The sequence below is a fragment of the Ambystoma mexicanum genome, chromosome 1q (genome assembly GCF_040938575.1).
Source record: "Ambystoma mexicanum isolate Mex_15411 chromosome 1q, UKY_AmexF1_1, whole genome shotgun sequence".
NCBI lineage: Eukaryota > Metazoa > Chordata > Amphibia > Caudata > Ambystomatidae > Ambystoma > Ambystoma mexicanum.
Window position 1 is genome coordinate 210,228,121 of NC_090922.1, and position 24,958 is coordinate 210,253,078.

General features: G+C 44.8%; 1 protein-coding gene across 1 annotated transcript in view; it reads left to right on the forward strand.

The window, feature by feature from the left end:
- PRKCG (protein kinase C gamma) overlaps nt 1–24,958 on the forward strand; it is a 1,699,783-nt gene that overhangs the window by 1,541,161 nt on the left and 133,664 nt on the right. Inside the window, exons 12-14 of the mRNA XM_069637367.1 lie at nt 942–1,033; nt 2,015–2,077; nt 2,516–2,654. Coding sequence (XP_069493468.1) covers nt 942–1,033; nt 2,015–2,077; nt 2,516–2,654 — 294 coding nt within the window. The remainder of the gene's footprint in view (nt 1–941; nt 1,034–2,014; nt 2,078–2,515; nt 2,655–24,958) is intronic.

The following is a 24,958-nucleotide window of genomic DNA, read 5'->3' on the forward strand; positions in this document are numbered from 1 at the left end:
AGATGGGTCTGTAGTGTTTTTGTTAGTTGTGTGCTGATATGTTAGTTTAATCAAAAGATCCTATGTTTATAGAACCTTGGTTGGACATTTGTTTATTATGGTAACCCATACTATTGCTGCTTGTGTTGCGTCTCTACCTGCTGACACTCCTCAAGAAGTGTATAGGCTGCCCTCGACCCACATTACCAAAAGAGCCGAAGGAGGTAAACCTGTTGTGCTGTGCCTTTTTCAACTTTATGATTGGGATCACTAGTAGTAGTATGGGGCTGAGTAGGTGATTTAGCTCATCCCTGAAACTCCTGCAGAGCAGGCGTTATTTTTTCAAATGTCCCGACCCACCTAAATCTGTAGGCAGCGTCCAACTGTCCAGAGTGACAACTAGAATTACATGTATTCCATTATAATGTCATTCAACAGGGGCCCTTAAGAAACTTAAATTAAAACATTTCCACCCTGTACGTTTTGTAAAATAAAATGAACTCAACGAAGCGAGTAAAGAAAATGTGACCACTATTGGGTATCTTTGGAGAAAATGGTGGAAACCCGGATACAGATCATTAACGCAACACCTCATTTCATCTCACAATCCTCATACCTTGTAGGTGTACTATGTACATGCACAGGGTGTCTTACTCCACATTCTCATCTGGCTACTTTCTGAATTTGTGTGTGGAAAACAAGGCAAGGTATTTCCCAGGTCATTGTGGCAAAACATAAACCACCTGCCTTTGACCCTTCCCCTCACTTTGATGGTGGCAAGGCTTATCATCTATGCACATAGTTTTCTGTTAAAAATATGAGAGTGCCAAACCCCTTGTGCCCGCTGCCCTCCCGCCACCCACCATCCTTCTGCCACTGCCTGGCATCTTCAGTGGCTCGCTTGTTCTGCACTTTGTGCTGGTTGAATGGTCCATCATTGTCCGCCATCTTGTCTCCTGTAGGACCGGCTTTACTTTGTGATGGAATTCGTGAATGGAGGGGACCTCATGTACCACATCCAACATCTCGGCAAGTTCAAGGAGCCCCATGCTATGTAAGTGGGCAGCAACATGCTAGAGTCTGTTACGTGCCGTTGTTTTAACACTAATCTGATTGAGAGTAATTTGTTCATTTTAGAAATGAACTGAAACCTAACCACACTTTGGTACATGAACTGGGCATACACTGTATTATGTGACATGCCATGTTGAAATGGTGTTTCTTTTTTTCTATTGATATATCTTTTGACAACTTAATATCAAATGTTCTCCCCATGCACCTATATTTCTGCCTCGTGCGCCCCTTTATATTGCTCTGTCTGCATCTTGTTAACTTTCCCATCTATCCCTCTGTCTTTTCTGATACCCCTTTTCCCTTCTATCTCCCCTTTTCCCTTTATTTCCCTTTTATGTGGTCTCTTCTCTGTTTCTCTCCCGATCTCACTCTATTTTCTTGCCACTCTGTCTTCCCTGCTCTCTTCTACTCTGCCTGACTTATCACTCTCTTTTTCTCTCATCCTGCCTTTCTCACACGCTCTCCTATCTCTATATCCCATCGACTCCACATCGCCCCTACCTATTATCAATTCATCATGGCTGGCTCTCTTTTCCTCTCTTTTAATTCTAATCCTCACAATTACTTTTTAACCTCTATCCATCTCACACAAATCATATCTTTCATCACTTCCCATCACTCATGAGTTTCCTCTCTTCTCCATGTTTCTCCTGTTCATGACTCTTTGACTCCCCTCTTATCTTCCCTAACCCTCTCTCACTTCTCTGTTATCCTCGCCTCTTCTCTATTCTTGTCTACCCTACTCTATTCTACTCTATTCCTCTCTCCTCTTCTTCACTCTTCTCCATTGCTCTCCTCACCTATTCTCTACTCCCCTTTGACCATAATTCTTCCCTCCTTTAACTTTCCTTTTATTTCCTGTCCTTTCATCCTCTTCTTCACCTAACCTCACGTTGCCTACTCCTCCTATGTGCCCTTCCTTTTTTCTCCCATGGTGTGGGATGCCTCTTATCCTCCGTAGGTTCTATGGAGCTGAGATAGCTATTGGTCTCTTCTTTCTTCATAATAAAGGCATCATATATAGGTAAGCTAGCCCTTCTTCACATCCAGATGTTCGTCTGTTGAGTTGCCTGTCTACCGTTCTGTTGACACTGTTTCAACAAACGTTTGATATGTCCCGGTCCAGAGTTGTCCGCAATGTGCCACTCTGTCTCATAAACTGGTTGTCCTCATTGCTGTTGTCTCCACTGTTCCAAGTGTGTCCAATTGCATTAAATAAACTGCAAGTCATGGCAATGTGGGCAGTGCCATGCTCCTAAAGTGTCTGCCACTGCTGGTGTCTCTCTATCCCCTTAGAATATGTATCCAATCATCTTTGCATATGTCAGTCAATCATGCTATCCATCCATCCCTCTGCGCCCATCCTATACGACCTCCAACCCTTCATCTATCTCTCCCCCTCCATCTACCCCTGCCTTCCATTCACTCCTTGGTTTATACCTACCTCCTCTCGGGCACACAGGGACCTGAAGCTGGACAACGTCATGCTGGATTCAGAAGGACACATTAAGATCACTGACTTTGGAATGTGCAAGGAGAACATCTTTACCGGAGTGACCACGCGGACGTTCTGTGGGACCCCAGACTACATTGCCCCTGAGGTACATACATGTCCATCTTCTGTTTTTGTTTGGGCAAGGAATACTCTTGTCTAGATTATGCACAATATGTATATGGATCTAGCCCGTTGGCTGGGTGTGTGTTCTCTATGCAGCTTTGCTTCTTACATGGATGAAATACAGGCCATGCACTCCGACAATTCATGGGCTCCAATCTATCCTCCAATCTCAGAATGGTCTCTGGTCTCCAGTGGATTCCCCTGACTATCCAAGCGGGGCAGATGCGCTGAAGAGCTGCCCTCGCCTCTGTGATTCACAGATAAAAGAGAGGGGGAGGGGGGACAATACATTGCATAAGTGTCATTTACAGATGGGTACATTGAGAGAAAAATGGGACCAGATTCGATGTTGAAGTTCCGGAAATGCCTTATGGGTAGAATGAAATTAGGGACCAAATTGCGTGAAAGGATTTTGCAGATGCAACATTGTTGTTTTGAAGGACAGGCTGTGCACCCTTACACATATCGAATGAAGAAGCAGTATGAATCCCAGTTTCCATTCCGATTTGCAATGTATGTATTCATGATTTATGCCCTGACAAATCAAGCGAGGGGATGTGCACCCTGCTTGAAAATCCTAATAGACCCTATGCATACGTTGTGCCCACCCCAGTCCAGCATTGGCGCCAATTATTTACAATAAGGATCTGGACCATGGAGGATGCCTACTTGATTTCCGGGTTCCCCTCTGGGTCGTGGGATGTGTAAAGCGGAGGTTGGGGGGTGCGTACAAAACCCAAACGGTTGGGTGCTATAGGTCTGTTAACCAACCGGGGAGACACATTCACAAGCAAGCTACTATTTTGTAAACACGTGGTGGGGTGAAGAAATCTGACTTTACAACCTTGCGACCCAAAAATCCAGGTAACGCATCCAGGTAACGCATATGCAAGACTGTTGGAACCCTGCAAGATGTGTGCACTGCTCACAAATGGACTGAGGGAGGTTTAAGTGAGAAGTGTTTCAAACACTAGTGCAGGCTCATTTTGACATCTATGCCCTATTCCTCATAGTGAACAGGAATGCTTTACTGAATGACACACCCTGGGAGGGGACCCCTGCAGTGGCATCTGTCGGCTGGACATGACTGCGGTTTGCACTCTGCATGGTTCTGACGCTCAACAATCTGGCTTGCTGCTGATGAATGCAGGCCCATCCCCATGGCAACATGGAGGTCTATGGCAAACATGTCCATTCAAGCAGGCACCTGTGCAGATCTAAAGCAGTGTATGGTGGTGGAGATTGTTTTATTGGTTGTTAGTCCATTCCTATGGTGAGGGCAAGGAGGGCCAAGGAACGAAAGGATGCGCATGGTGGCCGCGTAAGGGAGAGATGAAGTGGGTCATAGAACGCAGCCTGCTCAGGGAGTGTAGAAGGAGGTAGTTTCAGCCAGGTGCTTAGTGGTGTGTGGGACAAGATGGCTTTGGAGACAGACACTAGCAGTTTGAAAAGGTACTTTTTTTCATACAGTGCCATCTGGCATGGGTGTGCTTTGTGGAGTGGAAGAAGAGCAGGGAATATTGTAGCGGGTGTGGTTAATAATACTTTTATTTCTTATATAGCGCAACACACCCATAGGGGTCAGAGCACTGAAATAACAGAAGACATTATTATCCCAGAGAGCGGCACTCAATGTACAGAGGATGAAAAGCTAAGTTGACACTGGCGGGATTCGAACCTGTCACAGCAGGGTGCACGCAAATATCAGGGGCGAGCACTTAGCCCACTGTGCTATCTGACTAGGTTCAATGCAGATGAGAAAATCAGGGATGTTCCAAGACGTGTCTAGAGGGGGCAGCTTTTGTCGCAGTTGTCTTGGAGCCTGATGTCCAAGCAGGCCTCCGCAGATTGCCTGCTGTGCAGCCGCAATGGAGTGGCAACATTGGGCTTGGTTCATTAGTTTCCCTGGCGCATGAGCAGGCCCGCGTTGCACTGCATTGGAAATGGTAGGGCTGGTCCGTTTAGTACAGCACTGAACAGAGGCAACCAGAGCTGGGATGCGCAAGCTGCACTTTTTTTTTGCACTCTTTCGCGCTTCACGGCGCGACTCAATTGTGCATGGCACAGCAAATCCCGATTATTGGCATGTCTGATGTTAGGCTCATAAACAGACGTATTAAATACATTACTTTTCCTGACTTGCTGTGCACTCATTTCTGCAAGCCTGGAAATTCTTTGCCATTATAAGCCCGACGACGTTCAGCAAATCCCCTGGACGTGTGGCTGTTCTTTGGCTACCAAAGCAGTTTACACTCGGGCTAGAAGTGGAGGTGTCTACCTCTGCATTTTGATTTGATGTCTGGCTCCAGGACGCGGATGCAGATTACACAAAAACGATGCAAAAGGCTATTTCTCCTGTGAAAGATTAAACACGAAGGTTGTTCGAACTAGAAATAAGGTGCACAGCAAAGATACACATGCACATGGGAAGAAGAAAAGAAAACTGTTCTAGTATTCCCAGGCCCCGCACTTCTGTACATAAAGAGGCGACAGAAGGCGCCAGCCCATTGGTGGAGGGGCAGCAGTGCATTTGAAGGGGATGCGGGGAGACGGCATGATAAAGGAACGCATTGTACTGGTCATGTGTCTGGAGAGTCCGTGTTAGCATCTTTCTAATGCTCTTTTTTTATACAAATGGCCAGACTTTTTTTTGGCTCTTCCCCAAATCCCTTTCCTTAATAATCCAGAGGTGCAGTTCTCAGAATCACAGAGATACCAAGTCCCAATAATACTACTCATCTTCATCTAGTTTTGGCCTTTAATGGTAATCCCCCTCTCCCTGGGTCAGGTGCTACAATCCAAACATTCTAGGGTGCTCTATAGAGGGCCACCGTCGGCTGGGCACCATTAGTTAGCATGTTGGCTGTATGATGAGCATGCAATCTGGCCTCCTTGTGAGGGACCATGGAACGGAACGTTTCCTCGGGTGGCACGCATCCTTGACCAGCACAAACCCTCTCTTTTGTGATTCTGTTGATCTGAATGATTTTCACTTCAATAGACGCTTCGGGAAACTACTTTGTTTCTGGGACGCTCTGCTTGTTGCACTGTTAAAAGTTACAAGAGAGCTAAATTTGATCAAATGAGTAATTTGCCACGCGGGGAGCTTTGACATGTTGACATACACATAGGTGGCTCCCCGCAGCCACATTTTTATCATTTGCATGGCAGAGTGCAAAATTGCAGGGCAAAAGTCAGGGGACACACATGTACACATCCCTTCACCCTGTATTGTGTAATTTAGCAATGCAAAGTGGGTAAACGCTGCTTGGCATGCTCGCGTGCCAGGCAGCGATTACTTTTAATTGTGGCACTCACTATTACAATTAAACTCTGCCCGACATTTTCGCATGTCGGGCAGCGTTTAATTTCGGTTGTGAACACTACTTACCATGAGCACATGGTAAGCAATGTTCACAATTACAATTAAATGGGCAGTCCCCATAGGGATCCCCAACGTTTGCATCAGCATGAAAATCCATGCCAGCACAAATGATGGAGCATTTGTATGGCAAAGAGGAAGAAAGCTGGTGGAAACGAAAGTTGTTAAACAATGTATCTTCATGATTGGCTGGTGTAAAAATGACATAAATGGATTTGTTCATTATACATTTTTCATTGGCCTATTCTAAACAGTTGGGTACAACATCTGATGTACATGTTAGCTCATTTTTAATGAGGTCACTTTGTTTCACACAAGTAAGGATTGGTCGAAAAACATTAGACATGTGTAGCTAATTAGATTGCAATTACCATTGGTTGCCTCAGTGAGGTGTAAGAGTGGAGTGGTATGATTACAATTGTTAGAACCAATTACATGCACGCGGTGTAATCCATGTGACACATAAAATATAACTATTTAGTTCTGTTCAGATTCCTCTTCAGGTTGGCACCAAAAACACTATTCTTGATGTTAAAAACTATGCAACTGTGCTTGGTGGAAACAGTACTTGCATGCCATTTGCATTTTCTCACGAGTCATCTTCGCTCTGTCCCTGACTTTACATGCAGGGCCTGGCTGCCAGGCATTTTGGCTCATTCATACACATATGACTTGTGCTAGTGCAGTGCACATAATCACACAAATTGCTTCATTTTCCTAATACATTCAAACAGTGTGTCTTACTGCATTGTACTTAGGCACCTAGTTAATGCTATGGCAAAAGAAAAAATATGTTAATTTTGTGTGGTGTGACTTCATAGGTTGTCTTTATTAATAGGGCTTTCACGTGGAAGTGTCTGTGCTTCCCTCTATGTCTAAAAAGTCTATGCAGTATGTTTTTGCCTAACAATTTGCTAGAAAAAGAGCCATTGTATGTGCTTATTTAGTCCGTAGATGGCGGTGTGGTACTGTGCTAATTTCATTTGATCCCTCAGCATTTCTGGTTGTTCCCCTTTTCTGCTAAAACACAGTCTTCAGATTTCTCAGCCTGAGAATACAGTTTATTATAGTTACTTTAAGACTTTGGCCCTCATTACGACCCTGGCGGAATTCGCGGTGCTAAATGCACCGCGGAGCATGGCGGAAAGCCGCCGATAGCGCCATGGGGGTTGGCGGATTTACCACCCCATGCCGACCTTGGCGGAGCGGTAAATCCCCAATCCCCATTTTACCCTTCCCCATTCCCATTCTTGCCCCATAGGGTATAATGGGAGTGGGGAAGGAATTAATTACGCCGCCGTAAAGTACGGCGGCGTAATTAACAACGAGGTCCCTTAGCGTCATGGTTTTCTCCGCCCGGTAAAACCAGGCGGAGAAAACCTCCATGGCGCTAAGGGAACTCGTAGTAGGGCGGACGGGTCCGCCGCGATTACCGCTGGCGGTATCCCACTCCGCCAGGGTCGTAATGAGGGCCTTTGTGTGATTTGTTAATCTTGTGTCATCTCAGATAATGAATGCACCCTGTCTTGTCCTTGTGCCCAGGGAAACTATCGTTTTAAAGTTGCATTTATTTGTCACTGCTGGGAGGTAAACTCCTGTGGGAAAGGGATGCATTAATTCATCTTTTTTCGTACTGCCAGCTTCATACAATGTTGCAAAATCAGGATTTTTTTTTGAACTTTTCTTTATTGCCAATCAGTAGCGGCAGGTACACAACACAGTGCATAAACAGTTGCAATCATACATTTAGGTCTTATAGTACATTTAAGAGGTATTCGATGGGGTGGGCTGTCAGCCTGTTATGCTTTCCACCGTTTCGGCTCCAGGTTTGTCTTGTTCACTTGTGAGGGGGGAGAGACAGGTTTCATATCATCTTTGTTGTTTAGATGGCTGCAAAAATCTGTCCACACATTTTTCAGATGGGAATTCATAGAGAGGGAACTGATATACTCCTCCTCACATGTCTGTGTCCAAGTGAGAGACTTCAACCACATCTCAAACTTAGTGGGGAGCGACACTTCCAACATTGCAATATGCATTTTTTGGCCACCATGGAGCTCACATTCAAAAATGTTGCCATTTTCTTCACCTCCTCCCCAGTCCAAATCCCAAACAGTATAGTTAACGGATCGAGGCCCACTGGGGTCACGTCTATTTCTGAAAGGGCTTCAGTCACTGCTTTTCAGAACTCACCGAGCGCTTTACAGGACCAAAACATGTGTATGTGGCAGCTTCTTTGGATCTGCATCTCAGTCAAGTGTGGGTTTGATTATGTCCAAATTTCACCACTTTGTATGGTGTGTAATACAGTCAATTGAGGAGTTTATATTGCATGCATCGGAATCTGGAGTTAAGGGAGACTTTGCGTGTGTGGAAGCACATTTTGCTCCACATGCCATCTGTGATTTCCAGGCCTGGCTCCTCCACCCACTCATCTCGCGGTTTGGAGGGTGTGTCCTCAGATTTTTCCAGTAGTATCCTATACAGAGAGGACGTTATACCCCATACTGCTGGCTGTGTTGGCTATGTAGTGGATCTCAGATGAGTCAGGGGGCTCGTTTGGGTAAGAGGGCCACATATCATGAACTGCAGCTCTTAATCTGAAGTATTGCAACAGCTGTAATGCCGAACGTGAGTGTCCCGGGCGCCATGTCTGCGGGGTAATGAATTAACCTTCGGGGTATAGATCTGTCAGTGCCCGATATCCCAGGTCTAGCCAGTGTCGCGAGAGGAGGTTGTCATGAGTGGGGGTGAGGCCCGGGAATCACCAAATGGGCAGCCACTTGTAGTATGGCCGGTGCTCAGGCAGGGAGTGCAATAGACGATTCCATGCCATGATCGTGGTAGCCACGGGATCTGCTGGGGAGTCTGTGTGGTATGTACGGTGGAGAATTAGGGACACAATATTGACTTCCTCGCCTGCTAGTTTTTCAGGTTTCACATGGGGGGATGCCGTGAAGTGTTTGTACCCATGTGTAGCCTGTTGGGCTTGTGTGGCAATCCAATACCGAGTTAGATCAGGGGCTGTGAAGCCCCCTGTCACATAGGGGAGGGTCATATGTTGCCAAGTATTGCTTCCCAGGCCAGACCGGGACATTGGCAAAGATATAGAGGAGCTTGGGGATTGCTAATATTTTTATTAGTGATAGTTTACCCGCGAAAGAGAGTGGGAGGTTGCACCAACTTGCCATTTTTTATTCTATGAGTTGCGCTGTAGCAATGTAGTTATCGGCCAGTAAGGAGGATCTAGATAGTGATACTTGAACCCCCAAATATTTGATACTGTCTGGGGACTAACGGAGGGGGAATTTGCATGTCAGCTGCTGGGTCGCCGCAGTCAGTGGGTATATCTCCGATTTGGAGTAGTTGATGGTGAAGCCCAAGAATGTGCCTATTTTCGTTATGTCGCGGATGATCGGGTCTAAATGTGTAGATGGGTTCCTGATGTAGAGGAGTACATCGTTAGTGTATAAACTCGGGAAGGAATTTGTCTGATATCTTGTTCTGAGAGAGGAATCCTGTGCTTTGAGAGAAACAGACTCAACACTGGCATGTGTGTTTATGCATTTAGCTAAAGTGAAATAATGCCTATAGACTTTTCTAACTAAAATGGTATGATGCCTATCGAGCTAAAGAAGACATGAATATTTCTGTTTGCAATATATAATATATATAATGTGCGTGTGTGCGTCCATAAAAGCCTGCCTGCTATTTTATGCTCAGAAGTGGAGGGGCCTTTCTCTCTGAAAAAGTCTGATTACATTTAGAGCTCTCATGTATTGTGCTTAGCTAATGTGAACTGGCTGCACTCCTCCATTCTATCATTCTGAAATACTCTCATATATTTCTTAAGGTGTTGGAAACTATGGCATTTTTGGTTAAAAGTACATGGGTGTTTGCCTAAAAAAGGTATTTGCCAGACTATATTAGGCCCACAAGCAAAGACTTATTCTTAAATGAGCTGCATTGCTTCATGGCTGTGTATGCGCATCGTGGTCTAATTGAAGTATGAATTCTGATGTTTCACTGTGGCTTTTGTAATGTGTATGTTCTTACAGGTTTGGAGTGCTGAATGGAGGCGCCCATATCTAAGTGCTCCCCAACATTGTTTTAAGACCTTCACGCCTGCCACTGTGATATTTTGCAAATTTGATAACCTGTCACTGTGATACTTTACAGCCTTGAAAATGGACCATTATGATGTCTTGCCATGTAATAACTTGTCACTGTAATATGTTTCCACTATGAAAATGTCTCAGTGAGACACTATACCATTTTGCTTTGATGCTATTGTGATATAGTCCCATATTTGAAAACCTACCACTGGGAGATTGTGCTGTTCAGACAATTTGCCATTGTGCTGCTTTCCATCCGGTCAACTAAGACAATGGAACATGCTGCCATTTGAATAACTTTCCTCTAACCTGCTATTGGGGTGCTATGCTATTTAGGCAACTTTCCACAGTGATATTTTGACATTCTGATAAGTGGCCTCTCAGAGAGGTGCCATTTTGATTACTTGCCACTGTAATATTCTGCCACTGTGATAAGTGGTCTCTGGGGCACTTTGCCATTTTCATAACTTGCCATTGTTTTACTTTGCGATATCTGTCAACCTACCACTGTGAGACCTTGTTGTTTAGATAACTTGCACAGTGATATCTTAACATTAGAAAACTTGCCACTGTAATACTTGGGCATTCTGATAATTGGTCACGGGGATACATTTTAATAACTTTGCATTGTGATAAGATGCTATATAAGATTACCTTCTATTAGAATACTATACTGTTTTGATAACTTGCCACTGGGATATTTTGCAATTCGATACATTGGGCCTCATTACAACGTAGGCGGTAGGGTGATAACGGCGCCGGTAGAGCTGCCGGTGCCATTATCACTCTACCGCCTCATATGAGGTCTGCTGGCGGGTGCCACTAGCAGACCAGGATGCTAACAACTGTCCCGTCATTAACGGGCCCGTTGTTAGCATCCTCCCCATTCCCATTGAGCCGTATGGGGGCTCAAATGGGAATGGGGATGTACCTGGTCCGGGTCCCGTGAAAGGGAATTAAGGGGCCCTCCAAGGTTGGAATGGCCCGGTAAGTCCCCTTTTGTGGGACCCGGACCCGTTACCCGGTTTAGGGGTAGCCATGCCGCTAAAAACAGCATTGCTACCTCCAAACTCGTAATGAGGCCCATTGTCACTATAAGATTTGTCCATTTTGATAATTGGTCGCTTGGATACTCTAAAACAAAAAAAACAGGTGAAACCACCAAGTAATGCCCGATGCTCTCAGAATGCTCTCGTCATGAAGTAAAAGTTCATATAGTCTTTGTTGCAAGGTCTTGTTTTCTGTTTCGTTCATGTGGTGCTTTCAAACTCCTCTGTATTTGCTTTAACACCCAACTCTTTCAAAAAATAAAAGCAGCAGCAATTCTTTATTCTTTATTCTAAATTATATGCCAATGATGGCCATTTTCTTTAGCAGGACAGACTCCTAGGTCAAAAACCTAGCTATAAACCAATGCATTTCAGAGCTTTACTCCATCGTCAGGGCTGTGTTCACATAATAGCCACAATCAATACAAAACATGACATTACATTCAATAGTCCATATGTACCATTATGTGCCATGAATGTTTGTGTTGTACAAAGAAAAGAAGAAATAAAATAATACAATAAGCATGGTGGACAATATTCTGCTCGTAAACTGTACAGTTGTGAATATATGTCTCAAGTAAACATATCGATACCAAAAAGTATACCTTCAAAAACTGTATCTTGCCACTGAAATACAAACATAATGCATAAGTATCATCTGTGTAAGTCTTGTGGTTAGATGAGTCACCACGTGTATTCTAAAGTGAATGAAAATACCTAAATAAAATACCTTAAGTTAACTGACTTCCCTTGTTGGAGTCACTCAGAAATCTGTAGGGTTACCTGTATGATATGACCTAGTTACTATGCTGATTCTATCATTCACTCGATCATGTGAAAATACAGTGGATTCGTAACTCACCTATAGATCTAGATCTATAATCGTTTTGCAAACCTTTGTGTAGATTTGTCAATTGGCACCACATTTATAAGCCTTTACAATATTTTGGGGCCCCCCTCTAATTTTGCGCCCTCTTGACAGACTCCCACCAAACTCTGCAAAAAACATGTATATTTAGATTTATTATCAGTTTGCCAAATGTAGTGTAGATTTGTCAAATGGCACCTCATTTATAAACCTTTACATTATTTTGGGACCGCCCTCTAATTTTGCCCCCTCTTCACAAAATCCCACCAAACTTCGTAAAAACAATCAGATCTAAATATATGATCAATTTCCCAAATTAAGTGTAGATTTGTCAAATGGCACCTCATTTATAAGCCTTTAAATTATTTTGTATTTTGGGACCCCCCCTCTAATTTTGCCCCCTCATGACAGAATCCCACCAATATTTGCATACTCTCTCAGATTCAGGTCAGGAATATACATGCAAAATGTCATGCAGTTCCATTAAGTTGAGCCAAAGTTATAAGACATCCAAGAACTGTATTTCACCAATCCTGTAATGCTGAGGTGTCCGCGAACTTTCACAGGACTGTTCGCGAACATCCAAACTGTTCGCGGACTTTTGCTGCAAAAAACACCCGTTTTTTTGCTTCTTGCAGCCATATCCCATCCCATCCTCATCACCCCTCACCTCCCCAAAGATTATTTCATAAGTTTGACAACTGCAATGTTGTGTTTTTTAACATGTTTTTACTGCGATGTCCGCGGACAGCGGCGAAGTCCACGAATCCAAGATGGTGGGCGTTTCCAAAAATCTGACGCACTTCACGCTCTTCACCATTCCAATCAGCGAACATGTTGCATGTCCGTGGACATGACGTAAGCCAATTAGCCAATCAGGACACTGTCCGCGGACCGAACAGGGAATTGTGTCTGCGGACCAAACATAGATATCACTAATTTTTGTGACCTACTTTTTGGTTATTTTAAAAAAAAACTACTGGGCGGATTTTCACCAAATTTGCAAACACACGCTTTCAGGACCAAGCCGCTGCTTCTGATCCAAATTTGGTGAAAATCTGTCCAGCAGTTTGGGCTGTAGGCATGAGCAAAGTTTTTTCCCCATTCAGTCTATGGGAAAAAAAGACATTTTGGGACCCCCCTATAACTTTGCCCCTCCTGGACTAAACCTCACCGAACTTTGCAAAAAGGTTTGGTGAGGATCCAGGAGAGTGGAGTTATAAGCCACCCAAAAAGTGCTCTTCCTATGGAAACAGCAACTTAACCATAACTACACAGACACTACCGTGACTGTGTAATATATGTATAATTTGATATTTTGTCATTTGATAACCTGGTCCCTCTGATCATTTTAAAGTGAGAAACTCAGTCATTTTAATCACTTTCCAATGTGATATCTTGCCAGTCTGAAAATCTGACAGTGAGAAACTCCCATAACCTTGCACTGGGATATTCATTGATACTTTGATATTCACTGGGAGTCTCTACCATTTTGATAATCTCAGTTACCTTCTGCCATTTGGATAACTAACCACTGGGATACCATATCACTGGGATGCCCTACGACTGGGTTACCTTTCTACTGGAGTACCATGCAACTGGGATATGCTACCACTGGGATAAACTGCCACTGCAACACCTTGATGCTGGGAATAATTTCCCACTGTGGATACCTTGCAACTAGGTGTTCGTTTCCACTGGGGAAACTTTGCCACCCAGGATGTCTTTTCCATTGGGGATACTTTTGCCACTAGGGATACTTTTCACCTAAGGATATTTTGCAGCTGGAATAACTTAGCACTGTGTTACTTTTCTTCTGGGTAACATTGCCATAGGGATAGTTTGCCGCTCGGATATTGTAGATTATTTTCATATTTCTTGGATAGTGGGTCACTTAGATGTGACTCACTGATCTAATACCAGATTGATACAGTCCTACTACACAATTCAGGGCAAAGAACAGACAAAAAGGTATTCAAAAATAAAAATGTATTCATATAGTTTCAACAAACTGGGTCTCCAGCTTTAGCATGGGGATCACTACAATCTCTATGTATACAACACGACAACAAACAAAATGGTACCTGCCTATATGAATCTCACTATAAAAGTTTTGGTAAGGCATCCAGTTTCAATCACAACAATCTCCATATAAATATGCTGTATTCTCTATAGACACTAGACATACTGGCATCCATGATTTGCATTGATATCTTTATAAACTTCACTAATCTTTCTCACTAAAACCCTTTAAATAATGCACATATGATTAAACATTTACCTTTTCCAGTGTCAAAACAGGTGTAATGCCAGAGAAAATTACATCAATTAACGTTCAGAATAGGGAATATAGTAACTATATAGTGGCAACTTAATATATAGGCAAGGCGATGTCCATCTAGCATAGGTCTATGCATTTAGCTGTGTACATGCAAGAGGTGACTTGTTTGCATTGCATTGGCACATTTATGTTTGAATTCACAGGTAATGTTCATGGGAATCTATATGTTATTTTCTGAATGCATATATAGATCATAGATTTGTTGAATGTTGGTATCAGTTCTCTTTCATTTATCTGTGTGTGTGTGTGTGTGTGTGTGTGTGTTGTGTGTGTGTGTTTGTGTCTTTCCTTAAATATGAACGTATTCCTTTCAATGCAGAAAAGGACCTGCTTGTAATTTTTTCAAGTTTCTTTAGAATTCTGGACTGGAGGTTTACTATTCACCAGTAAGAGATATTTTGTTGGTGATTCTCTTCTCTCCCACCTGATTCTGCCTATGAATTGAAGGCCAGGGAATGCAGAGAATCATAATTTGCACAGTTATCAATGAAAATAATGAATTATTTCAGCATACCTTTTGTGCACAAACATCCAGTCTATACTATGGTATTAAATGCATTATATAATTCCAGGTGATAGTACTGGGCATTGCACAGTGACCCACCATGATTCTACACTGGTTTAAACCACTAACTATATGCGAAAATAATACTTAACTTTACAAAGATAGACTCACTTTAAAATGGCATCCAAATGGTTTCAAATTTGGATTTCGTTTTTCACTGCAAAGTGGACTGGGGCTTAAAGAAACCACATCTCACTTTGTATTGTATACATATATAAGACACACAGAATATTGGGAAATAAGCACCTGTGTCCCTGTTTTCAAATTGCACCTCCCTGCATTCACAGGTCTGTTACCTTCCCAGATTTCACCCTGATCAAGTTGGACAATTTAGGCAATTGATAGGGGGTTCTTCAATATAGCTTTCAAGATGCAACTTCTGATTTTGAGAGGACCAGCAAGGGACCCAGTCAGACAGGCGTCATTCCAACAGCAAACCCTAAATTCAGGTGAATTATTAGGAAGTCAGTTCCCCTGCACAGACTGGTAGTCCTTCTATAAAGTGCCCTGGATTCCTTCTCTAAATGAACACATTTTTTCTTCTGGTTAAATCAGTCCTTTTTGTTCTCCAATCTCCAGTTTGTTCCACCATCTTAGTCTTCTTTACCCATATCCATGTTCCATTATTCTGTCTTTTAATATGGGTATGCCAATATATTCCCATCTAAACCCACCCCTGATTTGTCACAGAGGAATGTCTTTCAGTCACATGATTACAAAGGTGCAAGGGTTGCTTGCTCTTTCTGAAGAGACATTATTTTAATTTTGGATACACGCGTTTCTGGATCATCTCTGCAAATTTGATGAAACTTATATTTTTACATTCTGCAATTTGGGGTGAACATTTTGAGATGCTTAATGATTTTACACATTTACACAATTTTCAGGAAATTTCCAAAATGACGACCCCCAATGTCTTTTACATTATCTGATAGGTATTACTTTTCTCTATAGCATATGTAAAGTTCAAATCAATTAGATGCTGCATGGCGATGCACCATATCATTTTGTATTTGGTGAGATTTTCATCATGTTAATGCATTTGTTTCTTCTATCGTGCAATTGAACCCATTCTCCAGAAGAGGGCAGGTATGACACTTGCCTAAATATTGCCATTCATTGTCACCACAATTCAAAGTAAATTGTCTTGGTGGTACATATTCTAAATGTCCTTTCACTTTGACTAATCCAAGGCAGCTATCTGGTGCTAGGCATCTAAATGTCATGGACCGTCCCTGTTAATATTTCATTTGCTAATACATTTTACAAGCTTATGCAAACTGATTTATGCAATATGCTTCTTTGAAGTCAAAAGTTACTTCCATTAGTAAATGGCTGAAGTCGATTTGTGGAGGTTATCTGCTTTGAACACCTGCCTTGAATAAAATCAAGGAGCATTTTGGAGTAGCTGAAAAACCATCTTGCCTAACATTTATTTTATTTTAGCATTTATAGCAGTGCCCAAAACCCTCAGGAATCACGCTCTAGTTACATTAAGTGCAAAGTGAACAGGTTATAGAGTGGAGGATATGATGATATGATATGATATGGCATTTGTAACGCGCCTATACACAAGTGTTTCAAGGCGCGACGAGGCAGAGAGGGGGAACAGGGGGAGGACAGACAACGTTACTACTAGGTCAGGTGTCATTCAGACCGCGCAAGTGCAGGGGTAGGGGGAAGGGAAAAGTGCAATACAAGGTAAGTAGAATAGAAATAAATAGATAAATAAATAAATAGGGCCAGCTGGTGGCAAGTGCAAGGTAAGTGCAGACAAGTGCTGGGAAGGGGGGCTGTAGGGATACAGAGACAGTCCCGCAGTGCAGGGGTTGCCAGGGAGGCAGTGCAATTGGAGAGTGGCTGGGCCCAGGACCGAGGTCGGTGAGAGTGGCCAAGTTTCAGATTCAGTGCAGAATTTAGTGAAGAATTTAGCAGGGGAGAGGGAGAGAGAAAGCAGAAGCAAAGAGGAAGGTTTTGAGGTGCTTCGGGAACCGGAGATGGTTCTCCTCAAGTTTCAGGGAGGCAGGAAGGCTGTTCCAGAGGGAGGCTCCTGCCGCGGAGAGAGATCTACCCCCAGCTCGTTGCTTTGAGAAGCAGCGGACCCTGAGGGAGTTGGAGACGGATGAGCGAAGGGCTCGGGAAGGAAGATATTTAGGAAGAGAGAGTTGCAGGTATTTAGGCCCCAGGCTCCAGAAGGCCTTGTGGACAATGCAGAGGGTTTTGAACTTAATCCTCACAGCCACTGGGAGCCAGTGTAGATATTTCAGTCCTGGAGAGATACGGTCCCTGGGCTTGAGGCCAAGGACAAGTCTCGCAGTTCTGTTCTGGATGAGTTGCAGAGGGCGGAGAGTGGAGGCAGGCAGATTAAGATAGAGACTGTTACAGTAGTCCAGCTTCGAGAGAACCAGGGCTTGGGAGACAGTGAGCTTCTGGGGGAAGGAGAGGAAGGGAAGAATACCTCTAAGGAGGTGCAGCTGGTAGTGTGACTTCTTAGAGACGTCAGATATATGAGGAGAGAAGGAGAGTGTGGAGTCAAAGATGACCCAGAGGTTTTTTGCCTTGCAGGTAGGAGCAGGAAGAGGCCCAAGAGAGGCTAGCCAGAGAGCTGCAGGGAAGGAGGGAGTGGGTGTGCCGATGAGTAGAATATCAATCTTACTAGCATTAAGGCGGAGGTCGTTGGCAGCACACCATTCCTGGATAGCAGACAGACAGTCAGAGATGAGGGCAGGAGAAGAGGAGGCTGAGGGTAGCCTGAAAATGAGCTGGGTATCGTCCGCATAGCACTGAAAGTTGGGGCAGAGGGCGGCGATGCGGTGGGCAAGAAGTGCCAGATACTGGTTGAAAAGCCAGGGAGAGAGATTAGATCCCTGGGGAACACCACAGGTGGAGAAAAAGATGTCAGAGAAGAAGGACCCAAGTTGGGAGAGCCGATTGGAAAGGAAAGAGGTCTGCCACGCCAGAGCCTGACCAGTGATACCCAGGTTATCGCGGAGACGGTTGAGCAGGATGGCATGGTTGACAGTGTCAAAGGCAGAAGAGAGATCGAGCAGAATGAGAACACACGGAGTGTTGGAGTCGAGGTTAAAAAGCAGGTCATCACGGATGTTCAGGAGAGCAGTAGAGAAACAGTTAGAGAAGATAGGCGAGATAGAGAGCACCATAGAGTAGAAGGGAGTGGGGGGGAAGACAGATGATGTGAGAGCCTGCAGACAGGAAGAGAGCGGCAAGCACAAGTTTACCACATTTAAGAACAGCAACAGTAATGCGTTTTAGGTACACAGAGGAGAGTCCACCTAAGTTTGAGAATCCTGCAAGGGGAGAAAAAACCCTAGTTTACCACATTTAAGAACAGCAACAGTAATGCGTTTTAGGTACACAGTGGAGAGTCCACCTAAGTTTGAGAATCCTGCGAGGGGAGAAAAACCCTAGTTTACCACATTTAAGAACAGCAACAGTAATGCGTTTTAGGTACACAGTGGAGAGTCCACCTAAGTTTGAGAGTCCTGCGAGGGGAGAAAAACCCTAATTTACCACATTTAAGAACAGCAACAGTAATGCGTTTTAGGTACACAGTGGAGAGTCCACCTAAGTTTGAGAATCCTGCGAGGGGAGAAAAAACCCTAGTTTACCACATTTAAGAACAGCAACAGTAATGCGTTTTAGGTACACAGTGGAGAGTCCACCTAAGTTTGAGAACCCTGCGAGGGGAGAAAAACCCTAGTTTACCACATTTAAGAACAGCAACAGTAATGCGTTTTAGGTACACAGTGGAGAGTCCACCTAAGTTTGAGAATCCTGCGAGGGGAGAAAACCCTAGTTTACCACAACTGTGGAACACAGTGAGGTGAAGACACCATGTGAATGCAGTGGCCAGGCGTAGGTGGGGTGGGCAGGGAGAAGGTGGTGAAGGCAAATTGAACTTGCGTCTTGCGTCCCCTGCGGACACCTGCAGACACACAGGGAGCCGCAACTGTAGGAGTCGCCCTTGGTCTTGGGGCCCTTAGCCGCAGGGGGCTGCCGGACAGAGGGCTGCCCAGAAGGAGGTGGTTATAGGAAGAGGGAGGAGAGGAAGGGGAGGGGGGGTGTGGGCGGGCAGGGAGGCGGGAGGGAGAGGAGAACCAGGAAGTGGGAGGGGAGGGGAGAGCAGGCACAACAACGCGCTCTGAGTGCAGATGCAATTTCACTTTTTTAAAAGCACACAATTTACTCACGGATGCCCGCTAGGGTCGGGCAGGGCTTGCAGGGCCTGCAATTCCCTCAGGGCTCCCAGCGACCGCTCTCCCAGGCTCAGCTGAACAAAGAAGCGAGCAGGGGGAGCGGGCGTCGAGTAGCCAAGAAGGGAGGCGGCCAGGCAGCCAATCAGAGGGGGGGGTGGGCGGTCAGGGAGGCGGGAGGGAGAGGAGAACCAGGAAGTGGGAGGGGAGGGGAGAGCAGGCACAACAACGCGCTCTGAGCGCAGATGCAATTTCACTTTTTTAAAAGCACACAATTTACTCACGGATGCCCGCTAGGGTCGGGCAGGGCTTCCAGGGCCTGCAATTCCCTCAGGGCTCTCGGCGACCGCTCTCCCAGGCTCAGCTGAACAAAGAAGCGAGCAGGGGGAGCGGGCGTCGAGTAGCCAAGAAGGGAGGCGGCCAGGCAGCCAATCAGAGGGGGGGGTGGGTGGGCATCAGAGGAGAACCAGGAAGTGGGAGGGGAGGGGAGAGCAGGCACAACAACGCGCTCTGAGCGCAGATGCAATTTCACTTTTTTAAAAGCACACAATTTACTCACGGATGCCCGCTAGGGTCGGGCAGGGCTTCCAGGGCCTGCAATTCCATCAGGGCTCCCGGCGACTGCTCTCCCAGGCTCAGCTGAACAAAGAAGCGAGCAGGGGGAGCGGGCGTCGAGTAGCCAAGAAGGGAGGCGGCCAGGCTGCCAATCAGAGGGGGGGGTGGGCGGGCAGGGAGGCGGGAGGGAGAGGAGAACCAGGAAGTGGGAGAGGAGGGGAGAGCAGGCACAACAACGCGCTCTGAGCGCAGATGCAATTTCACTTTTTTAAAAGCACACAATTAACTCACGGATGCCCGCTAGGGTCGGGCAGGGCTTCCAGGGCCTGCAATTCCCTCAGGGCTCCCGGCGACCGCTCTCCCAGGCTCAGCTGAACAAAGAAGCGAGCAGGGGGAGCGGGCGTCGAGTAGCCAAGAAGGGAGGCGGCCAGGCAGCCAATCTTAGGGGGGGGTGGGCGGGCAGGGAGGCGGGAGGGAGAGGAGAACCAGGAAGTGGGAGGGGAGGGGAGAGCAGGCACAACAACGCGCTCTGAGCGCAGATGCAATTTCACTATTTTAAAAGCACACAATTTACTCACAGATGCCCGCTAGGGATATAGGCTATAGGATAGCTGTCATAGTCATGAAGTCAGGGGCACAGGCATGCAGGGGTTGCATGCACAGGAGACCTGGGTGGGCACTGTCCTGGCGCCTTGGAGCCAGGCTCACTTTGCTGTAAAGCACTATATAAACCTAATAAATACAAATACAAATGAACAAAAGTAAACAAGAACATCCATTTAACACCAAAAAGATTTTATTATGGACATAGCACTTCAAATGCATTAATGGTGAACATTCCATCCATTGAACAGGATGCATTAACCTTGAACATTCCATCCATTAAGCAGCCCCAAGTGTATTCTTTGGTATGGCTGCTAATAGATCGCCTTTGCACGTGCTCAATCAGGGTGTGGCTGGTAAGCCGGCCCGAATGGGCGTGCCCACGATCTCAGCTATATAAGCTGCCCCAATCCTCAAGACAGACGCTTCACGTTGTTCTGCACTTGCAAGCAGCGTAACGCTCACCGTCGCCTGAGGTCAGACTTACCTTTGAAGATCCTGCTTCCTGGACATCCTGCTTCCTGCCAGCATACTTACCAACTGGGGGAAGCTGTTCTTACCTGTACATCTCTTCGGCGAACCAAGTATTCATCTTTACACTTTCCGGAACGCTGAAATCTTCAACTTGGCACCGCAGCACGACACGCTCCATCGTCGACAGCAGCGCCTGCAAGGTAAAATAGAAGACAAGGTTAGACATCGAAAAAACAGTCAGTTTAAGGTTACGCTTCGCGATACTTTGCGCTTTTCCTTAAACCATCAATTACCTGCTGTCGAACATTGCGGTAGCATCCAACTTCCATCCGGCCGCGTCTCGCGTCTCGCGCCTCACAGCTGCATTGAGGCTGCATTTCCATCTAAGGGAAGAAAACAGAAGAGAGACATTATTGCGGACATAAATAGGAGCAACATATAAAGACATTAAAGAGAACAAACAGCATCACAATAGCTCAAGAAAGACTTACCAATCATAAGGAGAAGCATAGTCGCAGCTGGACTGGACTAATCCTTATCAGGGATCAGTGAAGGAACTAGATCCCATTTGACGCGCCCCTGCCAGAAATAGCAGGACGGAGAGCTTATATTCCATAATTCACAGGAGCAGTATCACCACATACCACTGCTCATAGCTTTTCTACTGAGGGAGAGACCTGAAGGGGGTAATTCAAGTTCAGGGAGGGCTGCAACCGTGCCCCAACGCCTCCACAGAGACCAGGTGAGCATAACAATAATGCATAGTAATTACAACATGCGGAAGGAAGTTGAAGGCATATATTGGCATAGTTGCGCCTCATGGTGCTGAGGGCTACATCAAGTATGCAAGTACAAGTAGATAAAATGCAACACAGGAATGCCTCACCTCATGGTTTGGGGACTACATCAAGTATGCATTAACAAGTGGGTAAAATGAAACATTGGAATGCCTCACCTCATGGTGTGGGGGCTACATCAAGTATACAGGTAAAAATAAGTAAGGTGCAACATTGGAATGCCCCACCTCATGGTGTGGGGTGCTACATCAAGTATACAGATACACATACATAAGGTGCAAAATTAGAATGCCTCACCTCATGTTTTGGATGCTACATCAGGTATGCAGGTAAATGTAGGTCAAATGCAACATTAGAATGCCTCCTCTCATGGTGCAGGGGGCTACATCAGGTATACAGGTACAAGTAGGTAAACATGCAGTTGTGTGTGGGTGCGAGACAGCAGAGCCTCACTGCTAGGTGCAGAGGGTTATGTTGAGATTGCATAGGCAGCACGAGGCTGCACAGATCATGGTAGGTAGTAACAGGTAAGTTGCATAAGCAGATAGGATTCCGGTGCAGCGCACTGGCTGCCATGTCGAATAGGTAGACATAGTCAAAGAAAGTTTCAATTACAGCACACCAGCTACCACATCGAGGCCGCTGGTTAAATCAGTCAATAGTTTATCAACGAAAGGTGTTCTCTAAGTCCATAGTTGGAGAGAACAAGTGTAACAACTGGAGTACATGTAGCCAAGATGTTAGAAGCTTAGAAGATCATGAAGAGAAATCAAGTATGTGATGGCAGGGAAAGACACGCCCCGTGGAATGAGGGGCTACATCGGGTGTGCATATGTAAATGGACAATGAATATGCAATGAGGTAAACAAGAGGGAAACACAGATACAGCCAGACCTAGGTTGACAATCCATGCAAAGCCCCACTTGCAGGCATAACATGTAATTATCTTATGACTGGCTCCAACTGGACTGAAGAACTTGTCGGTTTTTCAGCATGCCCTTCAGTGAGAATTAAAACTTACAATTTTGATTCTGTGCCTTCATTTCAGCTACTCTGTATTAACATTCAATCTATATAACTTATATTAGTGTAATTGCAGAATAACAGGTTTTCCATATTCTTAAAAATGTGAATTTCACTCAAATAAAGACAGTCACTTCAAGCAAATGTGTTTTCCTCTCCTTAAAGCTGCACTCCGAAGGTAGAATAAATATCCTGTGCTTGATGTTTTTGGGCGCAGGAATTTGTGCTCTGCCAAGAAGGCTTGTGTACTCCACAACACATATTCAAGATGGTCATTGATGGAAATACATTTCTGATACACTTTATTGTATTCCTTGGGAAATGAATGCCCTGTATAAAACGTGACAATGTTGTTATTGAACTCCCAGCTCCATCCTTTGCCTATTTTACAATGGTTGAAGGGAAATATATATGAATTATAAAGTCTGGCTTCCTTTTAAATGTAATAGTGATCAGGATCAGGGGGCAAAAATCCCCAATAAACACCAACGTCCATACATGTCTTTTCTCTTCCTCTTGCCAAGAAGGCTGTTCTCATTTTATTTGTTATAGGCTTCTTTTTTAATTATGAAATTCTTGATATTATCTCTCCATGACATTTGGAAACCAGGATATTTTGCAACCTTCCTTTTATGGTATCTAGCAACTGTAGTATTGTACCACTTTGATAATTTGCCATTGCAGTACTCTCCAATTTCGATAAGTTGCCACCAAGACATCTTGCTATTTTGATAATCTGCCACTGAGATATCTTTCACTGGGACATTCTGCCATCATAATAATAATCTCCCAATATAATATCTGGATAACTCAAAAGAAAAACTGAGGGCACTGAAAGCCCAACAGGGCAACTTGCCTGTACCATATTGTCCAGCAAGTCAACCACACAAACCACACTGAAATGCCTCACTCAGCGAAATACAGCAGAACAAGAATCATCCATAAATGTGCAAGCACCGGTGAAGAACGCCAATCAACACAACCAACTTCATCCTGGCACCTCGATACTCCAGGAAACCTTGCTCAAAACTGCCTCAAGCAAAATAGCCCAACTGTGACATCATGACCAAAATTAATCTACTTCTCTCTGTGCCTATCCACCTACAAACTCTCACAACCAGCCATCACAAGAATTCCTAACTACACTAGTAGAGAAGACATAACCGCCAATAAATTGACTAAATGAGGATCAAAGAGCAAGAAACCAACTTGAGCACACACCATTTACCACCAGGTGCTGGCAAGAGAACAAAACACTTAGTTACAAACCCACAAGCACACCTGAAAACATCGACCCAGCACAACATCTACTCAACCTCTTCAATGAAGAACCAGAAACAACAATGCCTGATCACTCAGCCCTCAATATAAAGTCAATCACTGGATCAAAAAGACAGGACGAGCCAATGTGCAACTGCCATACCGGCACAACTACCAAAGGACAAATAAACAGTAGATTAAAAGAAGATTCATTGCAATCTGGCCAATCAATGTCAAAGTACAGCACATATATACATGAGATCCTCATGAAAGGGGGATGGAAATGCTTTTTCCTCACAAAAACATGGCTAATGGAGAGCTTTATGGTAGTTGCACAACATTCTCCCCTGGACAACTTCAAACTTCGGCAGGCCAACCACAGAGGAAAAAGAGAAGGATGCCTAACCATTGTTTCCACGGATCACCTAAGAATCACATCACTGTCGTTAAACATTCTAGTTTGTGAATCACTCTTCCTCCAAATAGCACTGGACCATCACACTAACCTAACATTTCTTCTCATCTGCAGACCACCCACATCCAACCCAACCTTCACAGAAAAATATGTGGATGCCATAACTAAAATCGAAACAGAACACAACCACCCAATCCTATTAGGAGACTTTAACATTTGGTTTGAAGAGGAAAATACCAGTTCTGCCAAATCACTAATCTCCCACCTATTCGGCATGCAGCTACAAAAATGGTCAAGCCAAACATGCTCTGGGTGCAATCTTCTGCAAACAACACTAACTACAATTGTGCCCCCAATACACATTCTCTCGAGTGATCACTTTATGATACATTTTGGATTCACATTCCAACACGAGTCAACCACAAAAAAATCTAACCCCCAATTGAGAAAAGGAACCTGAAATCCCTTAACAACACAAACCTCTATGTAATATTGGACGAAACCACACAACACTCTCCTGTGCCATGATTTTGATCACACCTACCTCTAGAGCCTTCCTTCCATCCCCAGGGGCGTGTCCATGACCACCCCCCTCCGCAGCAGGGGTTGTTGTAGGAGTGGGGGTA